This window comes from Rhinolophus sinicus, linkage group LG03, assembly GCF_036562045.2.
Source record: "Rhinolophus sinicus isolate RSC01 linkage group LG03, ASM3656204v1, whole genome shotgun sequence".
Classification (NCBI taxonomy): domain Eukaryota; kingdom Metazoa; phylum Chordata; class Mammalia; order Chiroptera; family Rhinolophidae; genus Rhinolophus; species Rhinolophus sinicus.
In genome coordinates, this window is record NC_133753.1 from 135284206 (window position 1) to 135303778 (window position 19573).

General features: G+C 38.6%; 1 protein-coding gene across 1 annotated transcript in view; it reads right to left on the reverse strand.

The window, feature by feature from the left end:
• The window catches only part of ERAP2 (endoplasmic reticulum aminopeptidase 2), a 37946-nt gene extending 18758 nt beyond the window's left edge, over positions 1 to 19188 (reverse strand). Inside the window, exons 1-8 of the mRNA XM_019727916.2 lie at positions 19074 to 19188; positions 16439 to 17119; positions 12763 to 12901; positions 8427 to 8561; positions 6619 to 6739; positions 4517 to 4671; positions 1602 to 1715; positions 81 to 212 (exon numbers count right to left, since the gene is read on the reverse strand). Coding sequence (XP_019583475.2) covers positions 81 to 212; positions 1602 to 1715; positions 4517 to 4671; positions 6619 to 6739; positions 8427 to 8561; positions 12763 to 12901; positions 16439 to 16980 — 1338 coding nt within the window. The 5' untranslated portion in view covers positions 16981 to 17119; positions 19074 to 19188. The remainder of the gene's footprint in view (positions 1 to 80; positions 213 to 1601; positions 1716 to 4516; positions 4672 to 6618; positions 6740 to 8426; positions 8562 to 12762; positions 12902 to 16438; positions 17120 to 19073) is intronic.
• Between the last annotated feature and the right edge of the window lie 385 nt (positions 19189 to 19573).

The following is a 19573-nucleotide window of genomic DNA, read 5'->3' on the forward strand; positions in this document are numbered from 1 at the left end:
ACAACTCAACCTGTTGATTTTATGAGCCTCCTTATATTTCTCCTGAAAACAGAGCTGCCACTGCCCGTAGCATTTATTACCTTGTTGTAGGAAACTGCATCAAACATTTCATGTATTTGAGTAGGAGTTTTTGCTTGATTGGAGATAGGATGGGATGAATTTAATGAATCTCTTTTAATTACTTCAAAACACACGTCCAAAAAATAGTTATCCTAAATAGAGAAGAATAATTTTTTTTTTCAGTTTCAATTTGACACTCTTAAAGCAATAGAAAACATGCTAAGTTTAGCAAAATATTCTCCTTTTAAAAAATTTTATTAAATTTATTGGGGTGACATTGGTTAATAAAATTATATAGGTTTCAAGTGTACAATTCTATAATACAACCTCTGAATACTGCATTTTGTGCATACGACCCAGTGGTGAACACACAAATCTCCTTCCGCTAATCTTAGAAGTAAGTATTCAATCAACATTCCTTACAATTGATTGTAAGTTTTTTTCCCCTTTCACCAATTTTCTACTTCATAACAGTGTAAATCCAACATTCCCTCAGACATTACATGAATGTTTACCATGCATCAAGCCTTGGATAGGGAAGTAAAACTAATGGATCCCACTTAATGAACACTTGCTATGTATTAGGACCTTATATCCACCATCTGCGGTCCTTTCAAAACCCTGCATGGGAGATGCATATCTGCATTTCACTAGCGAGACTATATGAAGCTTTGAGATTAAACCACAGATGCAGCACAGAGTAAATAAGAAGACTTTGAATCCATGTCTGTCTATATTGTACTAGACTAAATGCCTACCCCAAAGAGCTAATTAACTTTTATTAACCACCTTAATATGTGGTGTTTAGATCCCCCTAGGCCTATAAAAAAAGACACGCATGAAGAAATCTTTCCACACATTTTGGGGAAGTGAATAGGCCCTCTGGAAATTCTAGAGGCGTGCACCCCGAATCATGCATAGCTCAGGTTATGTGCCAAGAACTCTGCACAGGACATATACCACGGGCATTGTCTTGTCCTATATCATTGTGGGGGATTTATATCTGGGTGGGGGATTTATGCTATGGGCTTAATTGTGTGCCTCCCCCTATTCGTATGTTGAAGCCTCCACCCCCACTATGTAACTGTAGGGCCTTTAAAGAAGGGATAGAGTGAAAACGAGGCTGTTATGGTGAGCTCTAATCCAATCTGATTGGTGTTCTTATAAAAAGAGGAAATTTGGACAAAGAAACATCAGAGAAAAGACCATGTCATGACATAGCAAAAAGGAGGCTATCTGTAACCCAAGGAGAGAGGCCTCAGAAGAAACCAAGCCCACCGACACCTTGATCTCAGACTTCCAGCCTCCAGAACTATGAGAAAGAAAATTTATGTTGTTTAAGTCTCCCAGTCTGTGGTATTTTGTCATGGCAGCCCTAGTGAAATAATGCAATCTGTTTTGTACCTCAAACCAAACACCACAGGTTCAAGAACACCATGCTATTATATATTATTTTGTCTTTAGCATTCACTAAAAATTTCAACAGTAAATTGATGATTCCTTAGGGCACATGGTATGATATACAAAAGTGTCAAACTTACAATTTGTAGCTCTGGATAGGTAGCATTAATAGAGATAAGTTCCATGTATGTTGCAAAACCCTCATTGAGCCAAATATCATTCCACCATTCCATTGTAACCAGGTTGCCAAACCACTAGGAGGTAAAAACTCAATGTTATTGAAAGTTAAAAAATATAGAAAATTGTTAACTGTAGCAAAAATATTATGTTAACTTCTTTCTTTTAAGTATTTCAGGCCTTTTCTCTGTCTTGACAACCCTTTTCTCTCTGCACAACTTCCTTCTACTGATTTCCCTGCCTTCTCGTCCCACCACCACATTTTTGCTTGTTTTACTTTTCTTTCTTTGGTGTTCTTATTGCCAACTTCCATTCTATCCTCTGAGTATTCCCTAGCTATTAGATTTAATATTAAGAAAGAAAATAAAACATTTTGTAGTTTTTTTTTCTTTCTTGTACAATAAATATAATTTCAGCTTATCCTTGATAAATGGTGATGGTCTAAGGAAAAATCTTTCTTGGTGAAGTCAACTCTTTACATTATATAGAAGGTACTTAAGCGAATCATAAGAGTTCATTTAGGGCTTTCAGATTGTTACATAATATTACTGATGAGCAAATTTTGTTGTTAACCTCTGCCCTGACTTATTTCCAGGGATTAACTTGGCCACTAAAGTGACTAAAGGTCTGAGATTTTAAATATATATATATATATATATATATATATATATATATATATATATGCATAAGCATAAAGTAAATGTAAATGTAAGTTTACCTTTGACCTATATTTGATCTGTAACACCAGTTTTAAATATTACTATTTTTCATGTACTTTTATATTTTATTTATTTGTTTAGCCTATGTGCCCAATACTGTGCATCTAGTTTATCTGTTTTAGGATTGCAATCTCCAGAAGGATGGGAAACGTAAACAAAACCATTTCAAGATTCAGAAGAGCCTTGTTACAGTTATAGAGCAGAATAGCTAGGGATGTTGCTTCTAGAAACTCTTCGAACTCTATTCCTTTTCTGATGAAACTCAGATCATTTTGCAAGTGGGCACCAATCTTTCCAAGGGCATCTATAAGAAGGGACAGGTATATCCTCAATCTGAGAAGTGGTAAACATGAGAAAGAAAGGCTGAGCTGGTTCTGGTCATTCTTTTCCAGTTAAAAAGAGTGGTTTGTTTATTCATTCATTCAATGAATATCTATTGAGAACCTACAATGTTCCTGGCACCATGCCATACGTTAGAAATATAAATGTATATAATACAGCCTCTACCTCAATGCAAGTGATGGAGGTCAATCATGAGACAGATAAATGCAATAAAGCATTATAGGTGCCATGATCAATGTCTATACAGGGGCAGAGAAGATTCCAGGAGGAAAGAATTAGTTCTGCTTAGCGAGTGTGTAGATTAGTTAGGAAATGATTCATTTCATGAGTCTTGCAAGTGTTTTTCAGGTATGTTGGGAGTGGTGTGTGCTCTATGCAGATCAAGTAGTAGGAGCAAAAAAGCATAGAGGAACAACTCAATCTGGCATGTCCAAGAAATAGCAGGTAGTCTGGGATGGCTAAAGCTTAGGGTGTCGGTAAGAGATGAGGCTGGAGAGGTGGAGAGGGGCTACGTCATGGGGGCCTTGTATGGTGTGCTATGGACCCGTGACTCATCCAGTTGGGAGTCTATGCCAGGGTTTTACACAGAGCAGCAACATGGTCATATGGAGACAAAATAGTCAAGGCAAAAATTCCACTGTGGTCTGCTGCTTCAGCCTTTCACTCTGTACCTCCATGAAAGAGAAGCTATTAAAGGAAGGCTTGGAAGGTGCATGGAGCTTCAGAGGTAGAACATTTCCCTATGAACACTGGATAGAAAGATTAGGCATCCCCAGACTTAGTTAAGTGCTTTGGAGCTCCCAGTGACTAATCATCAAAATGCCTAAGATGGGCCAATGGGGAGATTCTACACCAGAGGAAGCTGCACATATATTCTCTGAGTACAGTGCTGAGCATGGCTCCTGTGTAACTGGGTACTTAGTTCATTGCTTAAGAAAACAAAAACAGCTTATTATTATGGTGATGATAAAAGATAAAGATAAACATGAAAAATAAGAGACATTACCAGATCCTACAATGGCACAATATTTACCATCATGGTAAAAGAGAATTTCTGGGGCCCTTAATAATTCACTGTGTTACTGGGGATTTTCAAAAATGAAATAGAGTAGAAATAGCCTCTGCTATCTATAGGACTAGTTTTATAGCTCCATATTTGCATGTAAGACAGTGTTGATAGATGGGCCTTGGAAATCTCACTGCGAGAAATGGTAGCAGTAGTAGTCATCACCATCAGCAACTAACACTTATCGACTGCTTACTGTATGACAGGCACAGACACTTCTCTGTAATCTTCACAACAGTTTCAAGCAGGAACTATTAACTTCATTTTCTAGATGAGGACAGTGGGGTTTAGAGAGTCAGATGATGTATTCAAGGTCAGCAGCCTGTGATTTCTGAGACTTGAAGTACTTTCTTATGGCCATACAATCACAGGTTCCAGCTGAAAGGGAGACTGATTTTGCCCTAGATTGGAATACCACAGTACTAGGGGGTCTAAGAAGAAACATTTTTAATAGAAATCTCTATTTGTAGAGTTTCCAATTCTGTGCTGTATGTATCTGCCCAGTCCCCACCATTCTTTATTAAAAGACATTTGAAGGCTTTACTTTGAAGGCTTTTAGAGGATATAGTGACCACTTCTCTTGTGATAAAATTCCTGTATGAGTCCCAGGCTCTGGAGCTTGAGTCCTTTGGTTTGATAATCCCTAAGGTCCTCTCTAGCGGTAAAATGACGATTTTTGTGTTGTTTCAGGAAGATGGGTGGTGTTCCATATTCTGCTCTTTGGGGCTGATACTAAGAGAATGCCAGGTACCTGGTGTGCTAGTTCATGGGCTATGACCTTGGTCACCCACAGCTTATCAAAAGCAGAAGAGGTCCTAGGATCAACGAGCAGCGATGTCTCCCGATATGTGATGAGGCCCCAGTTTTCCATGGCTCCCGATCCAAAGTCAGGAATGGCAACTAGGTCTAAGAAATAAGAACAACCACACTTGACCATTATGGCTTCCACACCAGAAGTGGGATTTGTTTCCCCGACAAATACATTATGATCCTTTCAGTGTAATATGTAAGCAGACTTTCTGAAAACATCAAGAATATCTTAACATTGACATTTTGTCTTGAAGTTGCACTGAAAATAATCAGTACCCATATCAAGTAGAATAAATTCCATCAATACAGTTTGGGTTGCAATGGAAGTAATCTATTGACATTTAACCTTTTTTTCCCCCCCAAAAAAAGTTCTGGATTCTGAAAATACCATGGGTGCACTATTGCTAAGAAAATAATTTATTTAAAAACACTTGCATGTATTTTATATTAGTATATTGAAAATAAAAGGTATCAAATAACATCTAATATGTTTGAGATTCATCAAAAAATATAATGAATTCATTTCTACAAAAAGACAAACATACAGGATTTTAATTTCAGGAAAATGACATTGATGTTTCCTCTACTTCTTAACAAAGTCTTGGGGAAGAAAAGTAAAGTTTAATCTTTAAGCAATTCGGGTATAATGTATATTAATTTATATTATATCCGTGTGTGTGTATATATCCCTTGCCAATGTAGGTTATAAAATTTCTGGCTAATATTTAATCTTGGAATTCTTTCTTTTTATTTTGCCGGACCATTTTAGAAGAAGTGCTGTTTGGCTGAAAAGGAAGGTAATTTTTTTTTTTTTTTTTGGAATCAACTGAGTCACTTGGCTTGTAATTGTATCGTCTGAAATTAATACTAGTTAATATCAGTGTGTAAAAACAAATATAGTTTAACAAAATAAAAAATTAAATTGGCACTAAAAAAGGTTAGTATTCATTAGCACTTCAAATGTCGGAATGAATGACTCCTTTTCTAAACTGCACTGATGATTTTATATTAGTTGGATTATTTCCTAAAGCCATTAGAGATGCTTACTCGTATATCTGCTCTATTTTGTCTTAAGTTGCATGCTTCTTTTCAGTTAGTTTTAAAATACATTTCATATAATCTTCAAGGTTGCATTTTTCAAGAGCAGCATAAGATTGTGGATGGGTGTTATTTGATCTTTCCTTGACTTTTGACATAGAGGAGAGAAGTGGTTTATGGGTAAACTGAATTTAGTATATCTGTGCTAAGTGGTATATGGAACTGGCACTCTGCTAATACTGTGAGACTCAGGAACTAGGAATAAGCGCCTGGAGATGTCTTTTGATGGTCCCTTTTATAGTCTCTTAAAAAAATTGCATGGATGTTGGGTAAAAAGGGAAGGAAGAATATAATAAGGAGTATTTCCTAACATCCCAAAGGAAAATAAATGTTTTGTCACTGTCTGAAAAGTAATCTATATAAGTTATAAAATTAAGTCATAGTTTTATATGTTCTGCAACATTAAAAAAATTACAATTTTTAATTTTTAAGATAGAAAATTAAAACCAAAATAGATTATGTGTATTTTCTTATATAAAGATCTACTACTACCACATTCAAATTGCCTATTTCCTTCAAATCCTTTTTTTTTTTTTTAAATCTGCCACAGTCTTATCTTCCAAACTCAATTGCGCTATAGATAACAGATGAAGGGACAGTTTTCAGCTGTTTACATAAAACTTTGGCCAAGTTTTACAAAAGATTGCTGGTCTTATACAAATAAGGTATAGAAAAATATTATATTCCAGGAAATTCATCCAATTAAATCCAATATGCAATGCAGCTATTTTAATATTAAACCTAACAAAAACTAGAGAAATGATCCATACTACTTGGACTTCTTATAACTATTTTCTACACTCAAGGACCATCTCTGAGATACAAATTACTGCTTCCTGGGCTAAGTGAACCTCTTCAGTGCTCATTTAAATCACATATAAAGGAAAAACTCAAAGCAAGTTCTATGAGAAAAAATAAAGACAATGATGTGGAATTTGAACTTACCCAATTTTGGTAGTGGATAGTTGATATCAAAGTAATTTTCATAAAAAGCAAGTAGTTTCAATGATGCTTCCAAAGCATAATGGGTTTGACTCCATTTGTCTGGGGACGCATAGATGGACACCTGGGAAATGGTGATAGAAGTGGTCTTTGAATGGCAGCTCCTTGGCACAATTCCATTCCTAACAACCCTCACCCAAAGAAAGGCAGACTGCATTTTTCAAGAAATTATTGATATATTATTAAAGCATGTTGTTGATAGGGGATAAGATGTTCTGTAAAGCATTAAAGCAAAAGCCAGTCTTGAAAATTATAAACAACCCTGCACCTTCTGTTACAATCCCTTCTCTAGGCACTAATCTGTAAATTTCAAGCTATGTTAACCCATGATATCATGAGAGTTCACTTGATCTCATCACTGTCATGTACTCTGACACTTGAGAACTAGCCTTCCAAAATTATGACTACAAGCACAATTCAAGTAAAACAGAGTTTTATGAGGTAGGAAAGCTTTCAAGAACTAATTGGATCCACCCCTCTCCCCATCTAGTTTACTTTAAGCTCAAAAATGCCCAAATATGTTCCCTCAATCCCCCCAAAGTAATTAGCCATTCAGTGGAAAAAATAAAGTTAGATTTCGATTTTCTTGGGTTTCGAGAATAGTGCTACTTTCATTTCATGATCTGCTCTCATGCTCTGAATCAACTGAAGTCACTCAGAACTTCTATAGGAAAGATATGTTAATGGCCACCATGTTTTAATGGCTTACCAGGCACTGTGCTAAATGCATACGTGTAAAATCTAATTTAATCCTCTCAACAACATTATGAAGTAGCTGCTATTATCTTCAGGAAGATTAAGTAACTTGCTCCAAGTCACTCATGTGGAGCTGGGATGTGAATCCGAGGAAGCTGACAGCAACCTGTCCTCTGAAATAAAGTGCCATCTGACCTCTCACATATCTATATCTAAGCACATGCAGACCGATGTGCAGAGATGCCATGATATGTATATAGAGACATATTCATAATATAGATCTACATATCCATAGGTGTAATATGTATGTAAATGGTAATAGCCATTTTATAGCAATATTTCATAAGCATTACTTTATGGGTCTTTGCATATGTTTTTACATCGATCATTTATGTCGATCAGTTCCTGGGTCTTTGAATATGTTTTACGTTGATCAGTTCCTCAGGGTAAAGAATACTTTTTTACTTTTAATGTCTCTATTGATGTTTGCAAAAATTTATAAAATCATTATTGGTTACTGTAAATTTCTGTAAACAATACATACTCTAAAAGTTATGTAGACCTCCTCTCACTGAGGAAAAAAGGTTGTAGAAAACTACTGGAAACAATGTGAATGTCCTAAAATAAGATGCTGATTAAAAAATTCTTATGGTACTTCCATGCCCTCCATTCAAGTACTATGCAATTATTAATATAGTATTATAGAATAATATTTAATGGCATTCCATTTTTATCGCCTATTACAGTGAAAATTGAGTTAAAACAGTCTTATATATTACTTTATAAAAAAATACATATATATATAGTATATGCTGTTACCATATATACTGTCATACTAATATACATATATAAAATATTTAGAAGGTAAATACTAATGTTATTAATAATTCTATCTTGGTGAAGGGAGTAATTTATTTAACTTTTACTGATCTCTAGTTTGTAAAATAAACATGATACTTTGATAATAAGGACAAAAAGCTTACGAAAATAAAGAAAAGCTCATTGGCCTCTGCATATTGTTCTGCACTATGTATGAAATTAGATTGCAATCTCACCTTGACCCCTGATGAGGTTGTCCCACTCACAGACTTGAAATCACAAACTATGTAGGCTACGAGGTATGTACTCATTTTCACAGTAGTTTCAAAATGATCTTCCAAGAGGCCTCCTTCAAGTTCAATTGTCTTAATCTACAGGAAGAAAAAAGAGTCAGGATTTGAAAACTGGAGTATTTTCCAGCAATGCCTATGACTTCAGCCAAGTAAGTTAGGGGACAGCCTGACATTCTGAAGGACACTTGATGCCCTTATAGGAGGAGATCAGTTCCCCCTCATAACATTCCATGGCTTCTCCTCCCTTTATTTTTTTTTATTCCTGGGCTTCCTCAAAGACACAATGCTTTTGGGGTCCCAAAATGATGCCAAATCTTATTTTGTTGCATGAAAGCATAAAAGCATCTTAGATGCTTCCACTTCCTGGAAATGCAATAATCTCCAAACTGGCATAAATTCAAGTTCTACACTTCTAAGGAAAAATACCAGAGAGTGGCCCCTTTCTCTTTGCTATATAATAAATAAATCTCTGTTGCAGAAGGAAACAGGAAGCAAAACTGCACTAGATGCTTTGCATTATCTTTTAATCCTCTTATTATTTGTGTGTGAGGTAGGTGTTAGTTCACAAGTGGGGAAACAGGGCCTAAGAAAAGTGACCTGAATTGCCCAGGATAACACAGTGAGTTCCACAGCGAGACCAAGATGTGGATGCGACCGTGTGACTCCACAGACGTTGCTCATTCTTTCACTCGCTATGAGACAGCTTGAGTCATAGTCTTATTTTTATCTTTGCTTCATTGATTCAGCAATGAAAGCAGTCAGGCCAAGGAGGTCATTAGTAATTTAAGCTTCTGCCTATGTACTGAGGAAGCAAAAGTTTTCAGCCCACAGACTTGTCAGCTGCCTCTATCAAATTCACTGAATTATTACTGAGTTCTATCTTCATTTGCTCTGGATAGCTTTTCCTGAAGATGATCTCCATCATGGTACGACACCCCTAAATACTGAGTGGATCAGATTCAGTAATCTGAAAAGACCACTTTCTTCAAATTAATAATAACTTTTTGGCTAGTTTGCGCCCCTCGCCACACACACACACACACACACACACACACACACACACTAACACTTACTTTTCAACTTGTCAGGCTTGTGGCAGCACTAACCAGGGCTTACCGAGCATGTTTCGTGTTCAATTAAGATTGCAGTTTGCTTTGGTAAAGGACAATAGCATAAAATATTGCCATAAACTGCTAGCCTATTTCAGTGACAAATAGTTTTGCTATTAAATTCTGTATAATTTAATTCTACAGATTTCTATCAAAAAAAAAATCAATTCCTAAATTCCAATAAATCCAAAGACACTAACCAAATACTCCAAGAAAGTTAGCAGTATATAAAGGGCTGTACGTTTTACCTCTGTCCAGCAAATTAATTTTGTCCAGCAATGGTGTCTTTTTTCATGAGTCTGATTCAACCAGAGTTCTATGGGGACATACTCCTAGCAGAGTAGAGGGTTGTGCTTGGGGAGGGGGAGAGGGCATTATGATTGTAGTCTTCTGACCAAACTCTAAAACCATTTAGTCAAGTGTGTGGAGGAATAAGGAGAGGAGGGGGCAAGGCTGTGGTACTATGGGGGAAGGAGAGTCTGTGACACTAGACAGCTGGTGGCAGAGATGGTTAGGAGACAGATGGGCATGCTCTCTGATTTTTTCCTTCAGATAATGATGTAGCCCATGGAGGCTGAATTTTATTCAGGAACTTAGATTGACCCGTGTAGATTAACACTGCCTTAAATGGAAGTGTATGGGGTGTTTGTGTGAGTTCATCCAGGATGGTGATGTAAGCTCCAAGTATACGGCACTTAATGCTAGACAAAGATGTTGCTGTTTGTTGCCACGCAGCAGCCTACCCGTCTGTCTCCTTGTACCTGCCCCCAAAGAAAGGAGAGTCTGTGAGACGGATCCTTTCAGGGACCTTGCTTCACCTTTGTATTCGCACCTCATGTCTCCTTGTTTGGCCCCCAAAAGATGGCGGGTTAGCCAATGACAAGTAAGATTCCCCACAGAGGGGACAACTCAAGCCAGGCGCAGTCGAGTGGGGACCAACAGGAGAACCCATGGGGTTCGTAGAGGTGGGCACAGCCACCCCACCTTCCCCAGGGTAAGGAGAGCCTCTGCCTCTGTGGCTGCAATCCTTCCCACAACCTGCAGGGGAAGAGATTCAGTGGTGTGCTCTCCATCTATTCATATGCATAAAGGTTTTGTCCCTTGGGGAAGTACATACATCCTGAGACTTACAGTTCTGCTGCCTGCAGGCAAGGGTGATTGGCTTGAATCAGTTTCCTATTATGATGTATGGGATTCACGGATCTTGAGATTGACAAGCTTTATCTCCTTTACTTCCCCACCTAACTAATAAAAGCTAATGCATAGGCCCGATTCAGGGTGTCCAGTACTTGAGACTGGGGGTCCCTTGGCCCTGCTTATAATCTATTATTGGTTACTGTCTTTTCTTAACCCTGCGCTGCCCTCCTCACTCCCCACAACTCTCGTCGTGCGGGATGCAACAGCTGTTTTCTCAATATTGGCAGGACTCTACGTGCATATAGCAAGTGTTACCAGCAGGTGTGTGTTTCTTTAAAGAATGAGGGGGACAAAGTAGTGCCCAAAAGATATGCTGTCTCTACCAGTGCTTTGCTGGCCACCTCACTTCCCTTAAATCTTATATTCTTAACTAAACAAATTAAGAACTTAGTATGTGTTGCTTCCTCCCACCAGTCCATAACACATCTTAAGTGCTGCAACTATCACCCAGAGAGTATGATTGTAGCATTACTTTAGTTTTCCTTTTTTGGCTAACCATGAAAGCCTGTGTTGGGCAGGTCAATGAGAAGCAGAATGTAAAGCCAATATTTGCTAAAAATGGCATGATCCAGAGATCTGGTCCAGTCAACGGAGGCCATGCAAAGATTCAAAGTTGTATTAAATATTGTCAGTGTTCACTTATTTTTCTTAAATGTGAGAAGTTGCTGGAGGTTTCTAAAGATAGAAAATTTAAATTCTAATATAACACAATCGCAATTTATGTTTGCACCACATTTTAATTAAAAGGCTTTATGAACTGTGTTTTTACTTTACCCTCCATAACTATTCATATGAAAATTTTTATTAATAAAAAGATGCCAGGAAAGAGACTGAACTGCCCTTAAATGAACATACTGTTGGAAAACAGACTTGGAGTTAAGGTAGCAGATAATTTTACCTGAAAATGAGAGGACCAATTAAATTGCTGTCTTTACAATCATGGAAAAACTGTGGGATATGTGCCATATGGAGTGTTGTCATTTCCCCCCTTGATCTGCTCTTCCAGTGTTTCAGAGCAAACATCTTCTGCAACATTAAACAGAAATCTGGGGAAATTCAGTGTCTAGCTTCTCAACTCATGTCTCCCCATCATCCATAGAGGCCAGTCACTGCAGACCAGAGAGGAAAAGGGGGTAGGGCCACTCGCTGACTTACGATGACCTGGCTGCTTTCAGTGCTGCTCATCCTACTGAAACACTGTCAGGAGAGCCTCTATTTTTGTCCTACTTTCCAAGTTACAATAGGGAAATATTTTACATTGTGTTCAACAATACAAATGGCAAGCACATCATTAGTGAGGAAATAGCAAATGAAGACCATGGTCTACTGTGTCTTTCAGAGTCTCTGCATTTTGAGTATAAATATGCGCCAAATTAAAATGTTCAAAGGTTTCATTCAACTTAAAAAGTGTAAAACCACAATAAATAATTTTCATAAATAATTTTAAGAACTATCTATGGAACTTGAAAAAAAAAAAAATGGAGTCTCTATATCCTTACCATTCAGGGTCATCACCGGGGAGCATGTTAAAAAGTCAGAATGTTGGGCCTCACCCCAAAATTGACTGAATCAGAACCTGAATTTAACAAGATCCTCAGATAATTGATCTGAACATTAAAGTCTGAGAAGTACTGCTCTACGTGATTCTGAATTTCATCACTGGCCAAGTAATACTGATGTAAAAGAACAGTGTTTCTACATGAACACAAAGAAACTACAAATCACTTTTTTGTTTTGTTTTGTTTGTTTGTTAAAAAAAAAAAAAGACTTCTGGAGAAACAATGCCTCAAATAGAGTGATGTTAAAAATCTAGAAATTTTATCCATCTACATATTGTTACATAATATGTAGATGGATAAAACACATTAATGACTGAAATCCTAAAAACAAAGGAAATATTTTAAAAAGCAACACAATGAAGACCAAAGCTCAACTTGAGAATGATTCCCCAGTATTTGTGAAAGTGGCAATACCTTTGGCATATTAGATAGTGCAATGTGTCCTCGCTCTCTTCTTATCTTGATGGAAAAGTTGGCTTTGAATAATGGTTCATCAAAGCAAGGAAAAGCCATTCGCGCCTCAGTTGGCTCAAAATCTGTTACTGCAATTGTTCTGTGAAAAGAAGAATCACCCCCAGCCAGAATACACAAATGAACCCAAGAAAAGAAATGAATTTATACCTTGAGAACAAAGCTTATCAAGCCCAGAGGTGACATATTTGATTTCTCAAACTATAACCTCAGAGGATCCAGGCTTTCTTTTTGGGGGAAAAAAAAGGAGGGTAAGATTTTGTTTAGTAGCTGTCAGTTGTGAATGCATGGCGATGCGTCCTTTACTTACATCATCTCCTTCACACTCATGGCAGACATGGATATTAAAGCTCAGAGAATTGGAGTGACCTTGCCAGGATCCTTAGCTGGTAAATTCAATGGCTCAGATAGGCATGCCCAGTCCATTTGAGGTCAAAATTGACTAGGAAATTAGTAGTTCAGTACCATCTCTAAATCTGTGGGGACCTCAGTCAGACATTCTAATAATTGTGAATATGGGAATGTCTTAGGGTGTGTTCCCAGGAAGCAGACCCTGATTTATTAAGAACATGCTGTCAAGAGAAAAGGGAATGAGGGAACCAAAACAGGGAAGGGGAAGAAGCCAGACCAGGTCCTAGCTTCAGCCTGACCCACAGGGAGCTCTGGAATGGAGGCTCCACCTTCAAGTTTTCCCCTACTGAAGCTGGGCGTTCATATTCCTGTACCACAGTTAGCTAAGGTTCTCCATGAGGGGCCTAGGTCCCAGCCACTTCTAGCGTTCCCTGCCTGCTGGCAAAGCAGCTCCAGTCTTCAGCCTAGAACACATAGTTATAGTCAAATCTCTATGTCGCATCACCTTGATAATGCCTGAAATTGTATAATTACAGATTTATCCTTTGGACTTACTAAGTGCATCTGGAGAGCAGATTTTGATTGGAGAAGAAGGGGAGAATAGAAAGTTCAGAGTCAGATAAAGAGAGAGAAAAGCCAGAAGGGGAAAAAGAGAAGCTGTCAGGATAACTTTGCCTCAATTTCCTTTATTTCTATCATTCGGACTGGAAAAGTGAGGCTGGGCATCTAAATAATGTGCTTGGGGCCTCAAGATTTTATTTGGATTTGGGTAGCAGGTCCTGCAAATGTAAAGGAATTCCAAATGATGGGAGTAAGTTTTCACTAATGTGAAATTTTAGTTATAGTAAGTCTAGACGGAAAAGCGAAGAAAAAAAAAAAAAAAAAGAAAACTTTCTTTGCTACCGATACCATTAATTTTAGTTGCATATGCCAAGTAGTGACTTCCTGTTTCTCAAAGAACTATTGTTGACTGAATTATTTTTGTATTTTAGGTTAAGTTGCATGTGTGTAGTATGTGAGAGAGAGCAAATCATCCTACATGTTAGACCTACTAGATGACTGAGTATGAGGAGCGCTGGCTGATTAATCATAACAAGAGTCAGAATAGCCTACAGTTCATTATGGGAGGCATGCTGGAAGTCCTCCTGCTGTAGTTACACCAAAAAATCTTTCCCTCCAGTCTCCCACATCTCCCAAAATGATATCCTTAAAAAATATTTTCTTTAGATAGAGCCTTTGTTACTTGAAAAAAAAGAAAAAAAAAAAAAAGCCATCACTGGTCACATGGTTGCCTGAGTGGAAAGAAACTGATGAGTTTTCTATCCAGTACTATGTTGGACCTGAGAACAGGCCCCTAAGAATTGAGACTGCAATGAGGGGAAGCATCCCTAAGCGGAGGGGGAAAGAGAGGGGCCTGGGGAAGAGCTGTGCTAAGTGGACTGGGGGTGCGGGGTGGGTGCCTGAGCTCCCAGAGGGCAGTGAGTATCTAAGGTGGAGAAAGAAAGAGGAGGTTTGTAGCAGACGCTGCCAAAGTTGCCTGCTAAGATTTACTCCCCTTCTTCAGTTCCAATGGATTCCTGATTTTGCTTAGGAAGACGATGTGTCTAGATAAACAAATCACTTCTTTAAACTCCCTTGCAACTTGGTGGGCATATGACTCTCTGTGGCCTAGGTGAAATCATTGAGTGGGAAAGCTTTGTAAAAGGAGTCAGACTCAGCTGGAACGTTTCTTTTTGCCTTTTTTCTCCCTACCCCCACCCCTGCCCCATGTCCCCCTTCTTCCTGCCTGGAATGTGGACTGGATGCCTAGACGCGCAAAATATTATCTTGTGTTAGGAGGAAAGCCATATGCCAAGGGTGGCTGGGCAGAAAGATAGAAGGAGCCTGGGTCCTCAATAACACCGAGAAGCACTGCAGCAAGCCTGAGCTGCCCTACTTCTGGACTTCTGTTGCGTGAGAAAAATAACCCCCTCTGTGTTAAGCCCTTGTACTGAGGTTTCTCTAACTGGCAAGTGAACACAACAAGGTAGCAGGGCACTGAAACCAGGCTCTTCTCCCCTCCCGGATGGATCCCAGTGCTGGACCACCAAATCACCCACTCTGACTCCTCTCTTCCTCTCACCTCACATTACCAATGTGTCAGCAAATTCTGCCTGTTTTAACCTCCAGAAGAAATGCCACGTTCAATCACTTCATTCCACAAGTACCACCAACTGCTCTGGCCCAAGCTGTAGTCATTTCTTGCCTAAACTGCTGCAGTGACCTCCTAAATGATTATTGCTCTTCTACTTTTTCCTCTCTATAAGGGAGCCTCAACACACACTTGATCTGTATAAGCATAGATCAGATCAGAACCTTCCAATGACTTCCCATTGCACTGGCGTAAAAGCCTGAACTCCTTACAAAAGGCTCTACGTCTGCATGATGTGATCCCTTCCAACTCTGCTTCTCTCCCTTGCTTGTACTCTTCATGCCACACTGACCTTCTTTTCTCAATCAGTCCTGCCTCACAGCATTTGCACTTGCTGCTCCCTTTCCTGGGAACACTTTGCCCTAAGATGTCCTCATGATTGTCTTTCTCTCTTCCAAGTTAGGTCTCAGTTTAAATGCACCTTCTGGACAAGGACTTCCCTGACCACTCAGCTAAATTAGTCCCAGTTCCCAGCTACACTTACTCTCTATCACAGCACCTGTTTTATTTCCTTCATAGCATTTATCACTTACCTTGTCCATATCTCAACACTATGCACTCAGTGTCTAGAACAATGCCAGGCACATAGTATGTGCTCAATAAACACGAGCTGATCAAATACACCATATTTCTCAATTCTCCAAACAGACTTTCTCCTGCCACCTGGATTTGAGTCAGGCTGTTTCCTGGGTCACTTACATACTTTCATGTCCTGTCCTCTCTCTCAACCCCAAAGCTCACATTTCTTTCTGATCTCAGATCGAGGCTCACCTCCTTTGAGAAGCCTTCCCTGTGTCAGCTCTCTCTGCACTGTAGCACATAAACATATCTGTCTTATCACAGTCATATACTGGCCTCTCCTCCAAGTTATTCTCCGCCAGCTGTTTATACCTCTGCATTCTGTGTTCCCAGCTTTCCTGTGATTTCCTTCAGAGATGGTAGAGCTTCGCCTTCTTCCTAGTTTCCCACAGTTTATTGGGCTTTTAATAATTGACCACTGAAGCATGCTCCTGGCAGAGATGTAACACATAAGGAAAATATCACAAGAGACTGTTAACAGCTGAAGCAATGTCTTACCTTGTTTCACCATCAAGCGTTCTGTATGTGCTTTTATAAAACCCTTCAAAACCATCAGCTAACTTGGCCTGGAAGTCAATCACCACATAATATCTCAGGTCAGCCATAAGTTTCTCTGGAACTAGCAGTGCAATTTGTTGATGAGCAGGATAACTCAAAACATTCAGCTTTTTCCCTGGTTTCCTGTATCTCAAATCTTCCTCTGAATGAAGAGTGGCATTCATGATTTCAAGATCTTTGCTGTGCAAGATGATAAATTGGGTGGCATCTCTGACGAAGACTTCAATCTTCTCAGATGCAACAAAGTCCAGGGAGGTGAGATTTGGATGGACAAAAAGGTCATAGTGGAGGGGAATGACCGTGCTGGGGAGCCTTAGCTCCCGCCAAGGAAATGGTTCTCCATTGGTGGCCACTGGGAAAGTCCCAGGGTGCTTATTGAACTGATCACTAGGTGGCAATGAGAATATTTGGGGCAGGATGATTACTGAGCAGTAAAATCCTGTGTAAATATTAAATATGTGTTTTCTGCGTGGATTAACCATTGCAGAAGAATGGAATACTAAATTTATTCTCTAGAAGACAAGTACTATCCAGGCTAAATCTCGAAGTTCTTCACAGCACCATATTGCCTCCAATTATGTCACACAGGATTTGAACAATGTTTTAATAAATTCATTTAATCTAGAAGGAAAAAGACAACATGTATAGCATGAAGAAAAATATTTCAATTCATAAATAAAATCTTAAAGAAAAGGATATATGTGAATAGGGAAAACCTGCTCTCTGTCAGAATCAGGTCAAATATCCATAAAATAAACTAATAAAGCTATCATCTGGTTATTACAGAAAAACAATTCTTTAGAGCTCAAATGAAAGGAACGAATTCCCTCTGTATTCCTATGCAATGAGCAGAAGGTAACTGTGTAAATTCATAGCATGTTGAATGTTTCTAACATTTGGCTACATCATTCTAAATGGGCACCTGGAAGTGAACTGCACAGGCGTCTCTATTTTGTCTTGATAAGTCACAAAGAATACTCTATATTCTTTGGATACCAGATGTTATTATCATTAATGGCATTGAATTTCACCTCTTTCAACAAATAGCATCTGAATGGCCTTATTCCATGGCTACTGGTATAAAGGTTGCTGGTCTAGCTAGATGCTTACCTTGGATTATTTCCAATATGTCAAAAGCTATGGAAATAAAATTTGAATTTATAATATTCTGAGAATATTTTAAAAAATTGTTTGGTCCTCGTCACCTTAGGCTACCTTGAAAATACAACTTAAACTCAATTCACTGTCTCTGTATTAGAATTAAGACAATTTCTTCTTATTAGAAGGGTAAAGCTACAAAACATGAAGGGTAATCACATAGGTATAAGACTATAGTTACTATAGGTGAGTCAAGTCTAACCCCACCCTGCCTCCTGTCTCTACCTACCTCCTCCCTGCTCCAACTTAAACCCATGAATGGTTTCCTTTCCTTTTCTTTTTTATCATTAACAAGTTCTTCAGAATCAATTATCTGAACAATTACTTCAATTTTCCAATTTGCAATATTAATACAGATCAACAGATATTGTTAAAGGAACAAAGAAAAAGAATACAATAATTGTTAAATAACGATCTGTCTCCCCTCTTTTTAAGACAAGCATTAAATCATAGTTACCAAATCTCAATGTTCTGAACCTCTGATATACAAAACTGAAATTGGTCTATTAGCTTAAATTTCTGATGGTCTGAAAAATGAAATTGCTTTTTTGTTAGGTCCTGGGCTTGGGAATCAAATTGCCTGGATTTCAATACTAGCTCCTTCACACTTACCTGTGTGATCTGAGGCAAATTTCTGATTTTTTGAGCTTTGGTTTCCCAACCTTAAAATAGTGTAATAATCATACTATCCTCATAATGTGAGGATTAAATGAAATAATTCATGGAAAGAATTTGGCACAGCCCAGCAACTAGCATACAGAAAGGATGTAATGAATGTTGAATATTGCATCACCATTGTGGTTATTATAACTTGCATTCTCTGGCCTAAATTAAGAAGTATTTCTGCCCCGACTTGTAACACACATATCCCAAGAAAGGTGTATTTTTTGGGTAAGAGTGGAGAAAAAGGCCTTGATATTTATTCATATAGCCTTTAACCTTAGAACTGGGAAGGAATTTAAAGGCCAACTAGTATAAGTCCTTAGTGTCCAGATAAAGAGACTGGGCGGGAGAGACTTTCCCAAAGTCACACAGGAAGTCTGAAGCAGAATCGGTATTAAAACACAGCTCTTTTACCCTTGGCCTGATGGCCTTTTCCGTTGTACTAAAGGCAAACTGCACTGTGTGCATTGCAGGGAACCAATTGTCCCGGGATTGAAGACACAAGAATTGCAACAAACGTTTGGGAGAGGCTGACAGATCCCCAAAAGAGAACGAATCAGTTAAGCAGAAAGATTCTCAAATCAAGTCCCATCTTTCACTGCACACACTTTCCAGTACAGCAGTGCCAGATTCAGCCCCTTCCCCCAGAGCCTCACCTTCGATTACAACACAGCAGTTTTATACCTTCCGTTCTGGTCACTACTCTCACTGAAAACTCTTAAAGACAAATTCAAGAGAAATGTTAATGTGTTACCTTAATCCACGTTGTTGCAGGTTTGAATGGAGGATATTAGTTTTGCTTTCACTTTCTGTTTGGTATCCGGAACTTTGCATTCTTCCTGATTGTAGCACAAGCTGGTTCGTCATCACATAGGTATAAACAACACGTTTAGTTCAAACACAAGAAGCTAACGAGGGGCTTCAGAGTGAAAGCCACACCAGCATTTCAGTGGCTGCCGCTCCTACTGTTTTATGTTCCTCACCCCTTATCCCCTTGTGTAAAGCCTTCAGAACCTAGCTTGTGCTTTTTGGTGCTGAGTTATTTAAGGACATGATCTTGAATTCCTCACTGCTCTGTGCACTATTGCCACTGACCTCTGTCCATTCACCCTTGAAAAGGTAACTCCAGTGACCTCCCACTCAGCGTCTATGGCCTTTATCCGAGGAGATTATCCGTATCTTGTCCATGTCTGTAACCTCTTGCCTCTTGGACATAAAGGAATTCTACCCCACTCGTCTCTCCATTTCTTTTTA